This window comes from Oncorhynchus kisutch, linkage group LG30, assembly GCF_002021735.2.
Source record: "Oncorhynchus kisutch isolate 150728-3 linkage group LG30, Okis_V2, whole genome shotgun sequence".
NCBI lineage: Eukaryota > Metazoa > Chordata > Actinopteri > Salmoniformes > Salmonidae > Oncorhynchus > Oncorhynchus kisutch.
The window spans coordinates 7,761,038-7,774,819 of NC_034203.2; the positions used below are offsets into that span (position 1 = coordinate 7,761,038).

At 40.2% G+C, this 13,782-nt stretch overlaps 2 protein-coding genes across 3 annotated transcripts in view; both read left to right on the forward strand.

Annotated features, from left to right (window-relative positions):
* Positions 1-636: 636 nt before the first annotated feature.
* On the forward strand, positions 637-7,243 carry LOC109875106 (leptin receptor gene-related protein-like). The gene is made up of 4 exons (XM_020467297.2): positions 637-765; positions 2,996-3,071; positions 3,357-3,543; positions 6,705-7,243. Exons 1-4 carry the CDS (start codon positions 750-752, stop codon positions 6,807-6,809), a joined length of 384 nt encoding a protein of 127 aa, XP_020322886.1. The 5' UTR covers positions 637-749; the 3' UTR covers positions 6,810-7,243.
* A 4,232-nt stretch (positions 7,244-11,475) lies between these two features.
* The window catches only part of LOC109874657 (cAMP-specific 3',5'-cyclic phosphodiesterase 4B), a 115,763-nt gene continuing 113,456 nt past the window's right edge, over positions 11,476-13,782 (forward strand). Inside the window, exon 1 of one of the 2 annotated variants that reach the window (XM_031810507.1) lies at positions 11,476-11,737. The gene's annotated coding sequence lies outside the window, so the exon portion shown is untranslated. Of the gene's footprint in view, positions 11,738-11,798; positions 11,933-13,782 lie in introns of those variants that run through there. The other variant, XM_031810508.1, reaches the window with a different exon arrangement.

Genomic DNA, 13,782 nt, shown 5'->3' on the forward strand with positions numbered 1-13,782 from the left:
AAAAAACGGGGAGGGGTTGAGGGACACTGTCAGCATGGCCACCCACTTTTAAATACGTCAGTCATTGCTTCAGCCACACCACAAGCACCAAACCGTTCCGCAAAGTAGAAAGCGTTCAAGCGAACCCCAGAATTAACCATTGTTGGCAAGCAATAATGATTTCAGAACAACTATGACCTAATTATTATCCTTATACTTTCAAAAATACTAGTCGAATAAGACATGGGAGAGATTTATAAAATCCACTGCTGGGTACGGGCGACATGGGCAAATGTGTAATGGGGGGGGGGGGGGGGGAGAATTCTGGCAGGGGGAAATTTTCGGCACAACACCGGAAAACCATGCTTTGTTAGTGAGTGGCCACAAAGCTAGCTACAATGAAGCATGTGGGGCTAGTTTTATATTGTTCTTCATAACTTGTCTTGTTTTGACTGATTTCATGTCAATGCTAGCTAACTAACCAACACTGTAACGATGTATTTGAGAGACAAGTGTTCATTGTGCACATTTCTTTTTTGTTTTCAATAAACATTAGGAGACGAAATGTAGTTTACACGTTGTCAATCATATAAGCCAACCCTGTCTGAATTGACCCATTGTTGCGCACGCGTCGGTATTAGAAACAGCTCCTTTAAGAAAGTCAGTTTGACTCAAAGAAAAAGTTCAAAGGAGGAAATAGGAAGTCAGTCTCGAATGTCAACACAACAAACAAAGCACAAAGAAGAGGAACTGACAGAAAATTTAAGACAATGGCGGGTATTAAAGGTAAAAAATATATTTAAAAAAACATGTATTTGCTCTACAAAACTCTTTAACATGTTTCCATAAAAGGTTTTCCCGCCACTGGTAAATCAGGTGTAACATTGTCTGTATCGAGTCCACATACGACCACTTGTTACTGTCACATATCAAGTTTGATTTGTCGTGATACATTGACCGTGCACTCAGTGTTGGAAAATGTACTCAATTGTCATACTTGAGTAAAAGTAAAGATACCTTAACAGAAAATGACTCAAGTGAAAGTCACCCAGGAATTACTACTTATGTGTCAGGGAAAATATATGGAGTAAAAATTACATAATTTTCTTTAGGAATTTAGTGAAGTAAAAGTTGTCAAAATATAAATAGTAAAGTATAGATACTCCAACAAATGACTTAAGTAGTACTTTAAAGTATTTTTTACTTAAGTACTTTACAGCGCTGCATGCATGTTTATTTGTCCAGTATTGAAATATAACAAAAGGATACAAATTACTTGTGAATTTCCAAACATTGATGATTCAAGTATGATTTATTGGGCTACTTGTGAAATTATAAGCACATAATTCTCAATAGAGGGGAGTGGAAGCCAATCCACACTGAAAACTGTGAACCAACTCTTGCTTGAGGGACTACTGTTATAAGTTGTATATGTCATAACCCTGAGTATTTGAAATTATCTACTTAAATCCCTTGCCCTGGATGGGACATTTGACTCCTTAGATTCTACTGTCATGTCTTTACTATCATTAACTGAAGACTTTTAGTTTTTATCAAAGATTCTCTGTAATCAGCATTTCGTGATTAACTAATCAGGCAAATGTAATTCACTAGGAAGTCGGGGCACCAAGGAAAATATTCAGATTTAGAAAGTTATAATTTTCCTAATATAACTTTTCAGATTTTCATAGCTGATCAATAGTCTTCTGAATTAATAAATAATTTATTTTATCTCACGTTAGTCTCATTCCAAACGTCGTAAATTGTTGGTTATATGCACGAACCCAGTCTTCAGTATGAGTCATCCATACATCAATTGTCTTAAATCATTTATTTACTTACTAAGTAATTCACAGAAATGCATAAACAAACAGTAGATAGTTACAAGGAAATGATAACGAGTTTCCCTAGTGGGATTTTGCGGCTTGGTGTACAAAAGGAAGTTGGGGTCGACTGAGATAATTATAACAATTGAAATGCTAACCCTTTGCACATCAACGCTCACTCATTCGGGAATAATTGCAAATCAATATATATATATATATTTACGCTCAGTGTGTCGTCGGGATCTCTGTTGAAAAGTTTGTTTCGGTTGGAGAGTCTGTCCTTTCTCTGTCGTGGTTAGAATGGATAGTTCAGTGACATTCATTCATGTTATAGATGTTTCAGCGGTTGTCGTTCTTCACATTCAATGATACCAAATTCCTAGCTGCAGACTAGTAATTAATATCAAAGACTTGTTCTGTCGGTATCGATAGTCTAACCACGTGGGATGGTTAAAAGATTCAGCAGTCTACTCAAACCTTGTCCCTCTCGTTATCGAAATAAGCTGGTCTGCAACCTTTGTCCTCTCGCAATTGAGGGAAACAGGTCTGTTGAGAAATTCTCAAGGTGGGGGTTTCATTCGAAATTGCAGAAAAGGGCCTGTCCCAGGATGCCCGACCATAACTGTGCTCATGGGCGGTCTCTGATTTAGGTAAACGCAAAAGGGAATTGGAGTTTCCTTCATTAAACAGTCCAAAATCACATTACACAATTTTACAAACAGTATCATCCTCACTCATTCATCTTATACAGCAATTAGATGTAAACCTCATATCTGAGGTTATTATATAAACAGCGTTATGGTGATGTAGCCGCAGCATCTCCCATGAGCCCCACAAAATTGCACCAAACGGACCAGTTCGTAGCTGGATTCTTCACCGATCTTTTATACCTTCTCCAGAACATAAATGTTGTTCGGACCTCAAGTTCTGTGAGGTGGAAGAAATTCCTTTGTTCTCTATGAAAATCCTCTCTATATTGTTGCAATGAGGAGATAATCTCCTCCAGGAATTTACAACCTTTCTGACCACAGCAGCCTAGTTGTAGGAGACAGAGAGAGGGGGATGGTACTCGCTGTACCCAAAGAGGGCAACGTCGTGACACTACTGAATAGTCTACCACTCTATCTTGCTAAGTACCCTGTCTCTAAAGTTATAACTACCTCAACATTTATGTTTTTGTCATCCTATAGCACTGGTTGGGTTGTCCTTCAGTGGAGCCATTGGCTTGACACTCCTCCTGTTGAGCTGTGCTTTGGAGCAATATGGGTACGTATTTGCCCCCTTCCTCTGAAATCTGTGAGACACTCTTGCTAAATGGGACAAAATGTGGAAGTTAACTATGTAACTAACTGAGATGCAATGCCTATATTAGTGTCACGTTTCCCCCAAGGTGGTTAACCCTATTGGAGCAGTGATTAGTGGGTTTGCATGTGGGCTGGGTGGCCCATGTTCGAGACCCACAATAGGTGTTACACTGATGGCGTTTGCTATGTTCTGAATCTGTGACAAATAAACTAGATGAATGTTAACACAACTGATTTGTTTTCACAGGGTGTACTGGCCCCTCTTCGTCCTTTTCTTCTATGTACTCGCTCCTATCCCCACCTTTATATCCAGAAGGCTCAGTGATGACAGTGATGTGGCCAGCAACGCATGCAGAGAGCTGGCATACTTCTTGACTACGGGAATTGTGGTATCTGCGTTCGCGCTTCCCATCATAATGGCCCGGCGTGCAGTAGTGAGTCCTGATATTGTCAATGGCCAATGACTGTCATGTGTTGGGTTTAGTTGCTTTATGCCATGAATAACTGGTTCAGGGTCAGTTAAATTGTTGAATCTCATAATGGTTATAATGACTTGGATAGGGAGAGCTGAACTTAAATTACATGTAGTTGTGACAGGTAGATAGTACAAGTCCCGATGATACCCAATACTAGCTAAGGGGACTGAAGGTGGTTAGTACACCTGTAATATGTACAGTGCCTTGCGAAAGTATTCGGCCCCCTTGAACTTTGCGACCTTTTGCCACATTTCAGGCTTCAAACATAAAGATATAAAACTGTATTTTTTTGTGAAGAATCAACAACAAGTGGGACACAATCATGAAGTGGAACGACATTTATTGGATATTTCAAACTTTTTGAACAAATCAAAAACTGAAAAATTGGGCGTGCAAAATTATTCAGCCCCCTTAAAACCTCTTAAGCTTAGGGGGGGGCGCTATTTCATTTTTGGATAAAAAGACGTTCCCGTTTTAAGCGCAATATTTTGTCACAAAAAGATGCTCGACTATGCATGGAATTGATAGCTTTGGAAAGAAGACACTCTGACGTTTCCAGAACTGCAAAGATTTTCACTGTGAGTACCCCAGAACTCATGCTACAGGCGAAACCAAGATGTTTCTGCAACCAGGAAATGAACAGGATTTCTGAGGCTCCGATTTGCATCATCTCCTTATATGGCTGTGAATGCGACAGGAATGAGCCTACCCTTTCTATCGTTTCCCCAAGGGGTCTGGAGCATTGTGACGTATTTGCAGGCATATCATTGGAAGATTGACCATAAGAGACTACATTTTCCAAGTGTCCGCACGGTGTCCTGCGTGGAAATTGGTGCGCAAAACTCAGCTGCTGGTATTTTTCCATGGGATTCTGAGAAAAACCATGCTTCCACGAACGGCATATCAATGAAGAGATATGTGAAAAAACACCTTGAGGATCGATTCAAACAACGTTTGCCATGTTTCGGTCGATATTATGGAGTTAATTCGGAAAAAGATCGACGTTTTGGTGACTGAATTTTCGGTTCGTTTCGGTAGCCAAATGTGCAGGAGCGATTTGTCCTACACAAAGAATCTTTCAGGAAAAACTGGACATCTGCTATGTAACTGAAAGTCTCCTCATTGAAACATCTGAAGTTCTTCAAAGGTAAATTATTTGATTTGATTCCTTTGCTGGTTTTTGTGAAAATGTTATGTGCTAAATGCTACGCTAAATGCTAAGCTAGCCATCAACACTCTTACACAAATGATTGATTTTCTATGGTTCAAAAGCACATTTTGAAAATCTGAGATGACAGTGTTGTTAAGAAAAGGCTAAGCTTGAGAGCAGGCATATTTATTTAATTTCATTTGCGATTTTTAGAAATCGTTAACGTTGCGTTATGGTAATGAGCCTGAGGGTGTAGTCACGCTCCCGGATCCGGTATCGGTAGTTCAGAGAGGCCCTTTAAGTTAATACTTTGTAGCGCCACCTTTTGCTGCTTTTTTTTGTGAAGAATCAACAACAAGTGGGACACAATCATGAAGTGGAACGACATTTATTGGATATTTCAAACTTTTTGAACAAATCAAAAACTGAAAAATTGGGCGTGCAAAATTATTCAGCCCCCTTAAAACCTCTTAAGCTTAGGGGGGGGCGCTATTTCATTTTTGGATAAAAAGACGTTCCCGTTTTAAGCGCAATATTTTGTCACAAAACACTGTGAAAAACACTGTGAACAGCAGTTTTCAGTTCTTTCCACAGATTCTCGATTGGATTCAGGTCTGGACTTTGACTTGGCCATTCTAACACATGGATATGTTTATTTTTGAACCATTCCATTGTAGATTTTGCTTTATGTTTTGGATCATTGTCTTGTTGGAAGACAAATCTCCGTCCCAGTCTCAGGTCTTTTGCAGACTCCATCAGGTTTTCTTCCAGAATGGTCCTGTATTTGGCTCCATCCATCTTCCCATCAATTTTAACCATCTTCCATGTCCCTGCTGAAGAAAAGCAGGCCCAAACCATGATGCTGCCACCACCATGTTTGACAGTGGGGATGGTGTGTTCAGGTTGATGAGCTGTGTTGCTTTTACGCCAAACATAACGTTTTGCATTGTTGCCAAAAAGTTCAATTTTGGTTTCATCTGACCAGAGTACCTTCTTCCACATGTTTGGTGTGTCTCCCAGGTGGCTTGTGGCAAACTTTAAATGACACTTTTTATGGATATCTTTAAGAAATGGCTTTCTTCTTGCCACTCTTCCATAAAGGCCAGATTTGTGCAATATACAACTGATTGTTGTCCTATGGACAGAGTCTCCCACCTCAGCTGTAGATCTCTGCAGTTCATCCAGAGTGATCATGGGCCTCTTGGCTGCATCTCTGATCAGTCTTCTCCTTGTATGAGCTGAAAGTTTAGAGGGACGGCCAGGTCTTGGTAGATTTGCAGTGGTCTGATACTCCTTCCATTTCAATATTATTGCTTGCACAGTGCTCCTTGGGATGTTTAAAGCTTGGGAAATCTTTTTGTATCCAAATCCAGCTTTAAACTTCTTCACAACAGTATCTCGGACCTGCCTGGTGTGTTCCTTGTTCTTCATGATGCTCTCTGCGCTTTTAACGGACCTCTGAGACTATCACAGTGCAGGTGCATTTATACGGAGACTTGATTACACACAGGTGGATTGTATTTATCATCATTAGTCATTTAGGTCAACATTGGATCATTCAGAGATCCTCACTGAACTTCTGGAGAGAGTTTGCTGCACTGAAAGTAAAGGGGCTGAATAATTTTACACGCCCAATTTTTCAGTTTTTGATTTGTTAAAAAAGTTTGAAATATCCAATAAATGTCGTTCCACTTCATGATTGTGTCCCACTTGTTGTTGATTCTTCACAAAAAAAATCAGTTTTATATCTTTATGTTTGAAGCCTGAAATGTGGCAAAAGGTCGCAAAGTTCAAGGGGGCCGAATACTTTCGCAAGGCACTGTATCTAATAAATGCAATTATGACACTTTCACTCGTTGTATCCTATCTAGGTTGTGTTCATGTCACACAACAGAAAACATTTTCAGATGTTTTACAACAGAGAATGATTTGTTTGGTACCCAATGGACATTATCCTGTTCTCTTGCAGATCCAGTTGGGGGCCTGTGGCCTGGTGATGGCCGGCAACATTGTCATCTTCCTCACCATCCTTGGCTTCTTCCTGGGGTTTGGAGGGGGAGACGACTTCAGCTAGGAGCAGTGATAGACCGTCTGTGAATCTCTGGCCAAACAGAGCCACAATCCCAAATGGACCCCTAGACCCTATGCACTTGTGGAGATCTGAGAGGATTTGACAGGTGTAAGTAATATGGTAATAGCTCCATCTTGCCCTCTGATAGGCTTGCTAGGTGGAAGTTTCACCATATTGCTTATACCAGTCAAATGTTCTCTAATCTCCACAAGTGCATGCGGTGTAGGATCCAGGGGTCGATTTGAGATTAGGCAATGTGAAGACTGGATAGGTATAAGCATGTGGTGAAATATCACCAAGGGAAGAGTGGTTGTTTCTGGACCCACCTCTCTACAATTGTAATTGTAATTGTAATTGTAATTGTAATTATGTATGTATGTATGTATGTATGTATGTATGTATGTAATACAAAACTATAGTTTGTTAACACGAAATTTGAAGTGGTTGAAAAATGATTTTTAATGACTCCAACTGTATGTATGCACAAATTTCTTGTTAACAAGTTATAGTTTTGGCAAGTCGGTTAGGACATCTACTTTGTGTATGACACAAGTAATTTTTCCAACAATTGTTTACAGACAGATTATTTCACTTATAATTCACTGTATCACAATTCCAGTGGGTCAGATGTTTACATACACTAAGTTGACTGTGACTTTAAACAGCTTGGATAATTCCAGAAAATGATGTCCTGGCTTTAGAAGTTTATTTTAGGCTAATTGACATAATTTGAGTCAATTGGAGGTGTACCTGTGGATGAATTTCAAGGCATACCTTCAAACTCAGTGCCTCTGCTTGACATCATGGGAAAATCAAAAGAAATCAGCCAAGACCTCAGATTTTTTTTTTTTTAGACCTCCACAAGTCTGGTTCATTCTTGGGAGCAATTTCCAAATGCCTGGAGGTACCACGTTCATCTGTACAAACAATAGTACGCAAGTATAAACACCATGGGACCACGCAGCCTTCATACCACTCAGGAAGGATACGTGTTCTGCCTCCTAGAGATGAATGTACTTTGGTGCGAAAAGTGCAAATCAATCCCAGAACAACAGCAGAGTACCTTGTGAAGATGCTGGAGGAAATAGGTACAAAAGTATCTATATCCACAGTCAAACCAGTCCTATATCGACATAACCTGAAAGGCCGCTCAGCAAGGAAGATGACACTGCTCGAAAACCGCCAGACTACGGTTTGCAACTGCACATGGGGACAAAGATAGTACTTTTTGGAGAAATGTCCTCTAGTCTGATGAAACAAAAATAGAACTGTTTGGCCATAATGACCATCATTATGTTTGGCGGGAAAAGGGGGCGGCTTGCAAGCCGAAGAACACCATCCCAACCATGAAGCACGGGGGTGGCAGCATCATGTTGTGGGGCTGCCTTGCTGCAGACGGGACTTGTGCACTTCACAAAATAGACGGCATAACGAGGAAGTAAAACTATGTGGATATATTGAAGCAACATCTCAAGACATCAGTCAGGAAGATAAAGCTTGATCACAAGTGGGTCTTTCAAATTGACAATGACCCCAAACATACTTCCAAAGTTGTGGCAAAATGGCTAAATGACAACAGTGAAATTATTGGAGTGGCCATCACAAAGCCCTGACCTCAATCCTATCGAAAATTTGTGGGCAGAACTCAAAAGGCGTGTGTGAGCAAGGAGGCCTACAAACCTGACTCAGTTACACCAGCTCTGTCAGGAGGAATGGGCCAAAATTCACCCAACTTATTGTGGGAAGCTTGTGGAAGGCTACCCAAAACGTTTAACCCAAGTTAAACCGTTTTAAAGGCAATGCTACCAAATACTAATTGAGTGTGTGTAATCTTCTGACGCACTGGGAATGTGATGAAAGAAATAAAACCTGAAATAAATTATTCTCTCGAATAATATTCTGACATTTCACATTCTTAAAATAAAGCGGTGATCCTAACTGACCTAAGACAGGGAATTTTTAACCTGATTAAATGTCAGGAATTGTGAAAAACTGAGTTTAAATGTATTTGGCAAAGGTGTACGTAAACTTCTGACTTCAACTGTATATGTATGTATGTATCTGTATATGATTGCAACAACTTATAAATGCGTCATGCTTCAATGAACGTATCATATTACGGATATTGTTGAATGATTTTTGTTGTAATCACCACATTCTGTTACTATTCTTTTCAGGGAGTATTCTGTTTGAAAATGTATCTTGCTTATTTTAAGTATTAGCATTTCAAATGATCTACCCATACTCATTCTTGCAGTTGATTACGTGTGTACTTTTGTTTATGGTTGTATGTGTTTATCCGTATCTATTTTATATGATTTTTGGGTATGACTAGATAATCAGGTCAAGGTGTAGTCAATGTTTTTGTAGTTTGTCATTTTAAATATTTAGCTCCAAGACAAAAAAAAGCCTTATTCTAGGCCTTGATGCAAATGTTTACAGTAATACCAAACGACAGTTAAGAAAATAAGTTAGACACGAGTCACCCACCATGGTTTCTGACGAGTTTCTATGATTATTAAACGCATTATTAATTCTAATTGAGTAATTATGTTACACCCTTATTATTAAGTTACCAAATGTATTTTTGAATTACATGTGTAAAATGGGGTTTTGTGAACCATGGGCTATATTAGTACAGTAGATGAATGGTGAGTTTTCACATGGAATGTTACTACTATATATTTAGCTGTTTTTTGTTCTAACGAAGTGCCCACTTTTCTGTTCACCCAAAAGTGCCTAGTAAAATGTACTATTTTTACTGATTCAAAAAGTTTGAGTCACTTTTTACATTCTATATTGGTATAGCCTTCTGAGAGCCCATAGTGCATTATAGAATTATGTTTTGCGATATTCCAATTAATAACCGAATGTAACAACACCACGTCATACTGATTTAATGTTGCTAGAAGTATGCTATGTCTTGTTTTCACCGAAGTGTCAAATTAATTAACAACATTTCCGCATTATCTCATACCATGAAATTAAAAAAACGTTATTATACTATGTGTCTCATTAGCTATCATTCATTATGAAGTCTTTGTGTTGCACATACAAGTACTGTAAGCGTGAACCCCAAACTTAACAGCACTTTCAAAACACTAGAGAGCACTAGAGAGACCTGTATTGAAACTCCTGACAAAATCCTATACATAGTCTGTTTTCTAACATTAATTAAAGCACTATTGAAATATATTTCCCCTTTGCTTTTAATATGTCAATATATCAATGGCCATCTTTTGAGTCCATCTTTGCAGCTTTACATCACAAAGGGATTGACATGGAGAGAAAGATCTGAGACAGAAAGACAGAACAAGTGCAGTTTACTGGCACAGTCCCACCTGGCAAGTAGAGCAATCATTTTATTGAATCTTATTACTGAATCAGATATAATTAGACTAATGTATTAATGGTGCAGTTGTTAGTTTCTTGGAGATGTACTGCTAGCAGCATTTAATGCATTGAGTGCTGATTTACCTACAGTACGATTCAAAAGTTTGGACACACCTACTCATTCAAGGGTTTTTCTTTATTTTTTTAACTATTTTCTACATTGTTGAATAATAGTGCAGATATCAAAACTATGGAATAACACATGGAATCATGTAGTAACCAAAAAAGTGTTAAATCAAAATATATTTTAGATTCTTCAAAGTATCCACCCTTTGTGCAAAGGTGTCATCAAGGCAGTCTTGGCATTCTCTCAACCAGCTTCAACTGGAATGCTTTTTCAACAGTCTTGAAGGAGTTCCCACATATGCTGAGCACTTGTTGGCTGCTTTTTCTTCATTCTGAGGTCCAACTCATCCCAAACCATCACATTTTTAAGTTGTTCCAAGCGTAAAATTTCCAAGCGTTTAAGGCTAAATTTTTAAGGTTAGGGTTACCTTTAGGGGTTAACCCCAAATGTATAAGTTTAGGCATTAACTATGAATGCTTAAGGTAAAGGTTAAGATTTGGGATAAGCTTAAAACAAAAGTCTTAAACAACTTTCTATCGCTGGATTCGAACATGCAACCTTTGGAACCAGAGGCAGATGCTCAGGGAGCAGGATGAAGGAAGGATGAACAAAAAGAAGGGACACTGTGATGGCCACCCTTGGCACCAGTGACAACAGTTGCCTGGCAACAGCCTAGAAATCAAAGCTGTTTGGACTAGCCTGTCTAGCCTTGAACATAACTCCTCAAAGGTGTAACAGATGGTTATAGCCAGTACTCACTGCTCACAGTTGGCCGCCCAACAGTTACCATGCAGGTGCATGACTTTAGAGAAGTAGGGTGAAGGTGCCCCTAGACACTGATCTTTTCCCCCACTAATAGTTCATGTTAGGACCAGGGGCAGAGGAAGCTGATCCTAGATCTGTACCTGGGAGAAACTCCCCCTCAGGTGAGATATGCAGGGAAAGTTACTGTTAGGATACTGTGGGTGGCTCTGCCGTGTCAGAGGGCTAATGGAGTATTATGCAGTATAATGACTGCAGGAGATTTTGAATTGCCTGGCTAGATGGACTGCTGATGTGGATTGACTGAGATAGGCCTATTAGAATCATGAATGCTGATGATGTCAGTTTGATGTCATTTATTATGTAGGCTATTTGCCAGCATCAAAACTGGTACAAACAGAGAAAGAGAGGGCGCGCACGAGAGAGACTGAAGTCCATGAAGAATAAAATGAGCGCGTCGGGAGAGTGATCCTTCTGTAGTCTGTCAAAGCTAAAAGGGAGAGAGAGAGAACGAGGCGGACGCTGGAGAGCCAAGGGGCATATAAAGAGCACGCGGAAAGCAAATCAGACTAAACTCGAAGAAGCAAGCGACAGAGCAATCAGAAGGGTAGATAGTTACGCTGAAGTCCGGACCGCCTGTTCATACTTCATAAATACGTTAGTCATTCTATAACCCCCCCTCCTTGTGGAAAAGTGGACTAATCTCTGGGTAAGGCGTCTTTCACGTTCAATGCTTCTTTTTTTATGTAGGGAGAGATGGCTCAGTCAGTTAGCCTTTTGCCTCGAGAGAGGCTGAGGAGGATTTAAACATCTCTTAACCTTGACGTATCTACCTTATCTTAACTCACTGTTGTCCCATTCAAGTCGGAATTCAAGTTCAGAAGCGTAGTCGTGCTCCACTCACGTGAGTACGAAAGTGGCTGCCCCATGGAAACAACCCGCTGGGCACACACTGGTTAAATCAACATTGTTTCCACATAATTTCAATGAAATGTACGTTGAACTAACATGGAATAGACTTTGAATTGTTTTCTGTGCCCGGTGGGAAGTGTGTTTTTATCGTGCAGCCAATTGACTATTGCCAAGGTGTGGTTAAGTTGCTGTAGCCTACTGAGGAAAACATTTTGCAATGGACACTGAAAGAACAATATCTCAATATCCCTGCAATTCGGGGCGTTCCTGCATGTGGGCGTTTCTGCATGTGCAGGAAGCCCACCCCCCTCCCTCCGAGCATCCCATTGGTTCCTGCAGGATGCTTGTGTGACACATGATATTTTGTGTTTCCCATGATTGTCTATGCGAATTATAATGTGGGTCAAAGGGAAATAAAACGTATTCGTTTTTCGGGGGCAAAGGACACTGTCTACCGGTGTCGCCCCCACCTGCTGTGTACCGGAATCCTCCTAGCTAGCTAGTTGGTAACAACATAGCACACAGGTCTTTGCTCCCGCCTGTAGAACAACTGTCCTCTTTGACAGAACTGCTGAAACAGTGCCCGACAGGCGGGTGTGAAGGACACTGTCTACCAGTGTGCTAGCTAGATGCCTAACCGGCTTCCCACCTGCTGTGTACCGAAGTCCTAGCTTGCTAATTATCTAGCTAGCACCCAGTGTATTAAACGCCTCCCGAACAACTGCCCTCGTTAACAGAACTGCGGGAAAACAGTGCCCGACAGGCGGGTGAAGGACAACTGTAGACCTAGTCCTATCTAGCTAGCTACCATTGTCACCCCTGCCTCTTCTTCTGTGGGGTTTATCGGCAATTGGCATCCAATGTTGTGGTTCATTACTGCCACCTACTGTACTGGAGTCCTCACTTAAAAATGGACCAATAGAAGTAGAAGAGGGGCTCCTACAGATGCAGGAACGCCCTGAATTGCGGGCTGCAATTGCACCCTACACAACTCGCGTAACAACATTTCATTCCATAATCTTGTGCATGTTGACGTTTATTGGAATGAATCTTGTCCTTGAGGCGGAGCTGAGCGATTCTCACTAGATAGGCCAGCTGCAAAGTCAATTGGCTATATAGGCTATTTTAAATTCATGAAAATAAAAAATATTTTAAGGTTAGGGTTAAGCATAAGGTTAGGTATAAAATCTGATTTTATGACTGTCTGTGCCAGCTAGTCACTACCCTGCAGAGTTTTTTTCCAGTAGCCAACATGAGTCATTCCAATAATTGGTAACCTGCTAATCTTGTGTTGGCTTTGTTTGTTATTTTGCGCAACTCCTTCACCTAAAGTAGTGTAAATCAGTGCAGTTTACAGAGTAGGCTACCATTAGGGAGAAGAATGAGAGAAGCCAAGTTCATTCAAAGGTATGTGTGCATGGTGAGTGAAAGCGGTAAAGAAAGGCATTGTCTTATAGCAGATCACGTCACTCCTAGGTGATGCTTGTCTCTCAACCGATCTGTCTTGTAGGATGTCTTTGTTTTACACCTTGACCTAATCAGTTCCGCACGGGTGTATGTTGATTTCACCAGACCCGTTCATGACATGCAGGTTAAATTGGCAAATCCAACTGTGAACCAATAATTAATTAATTTGGGGATGGGTTGAAACACTAGCCTGCTGTTGCTGGCTAATGTTATTTTACCTGAAAAGCATACAGTGTGTGTGTATGTATAATTTTTTTTTTAAACGCTCGATATCTGTAGAAGTTGGACTCGTTTTGAGTCATACAAAATCATGCGTTCTCTACTCTGACAATTAATCCACAGATAAAAGGGGTACCTAGTTTTCTTTTTTAAGGT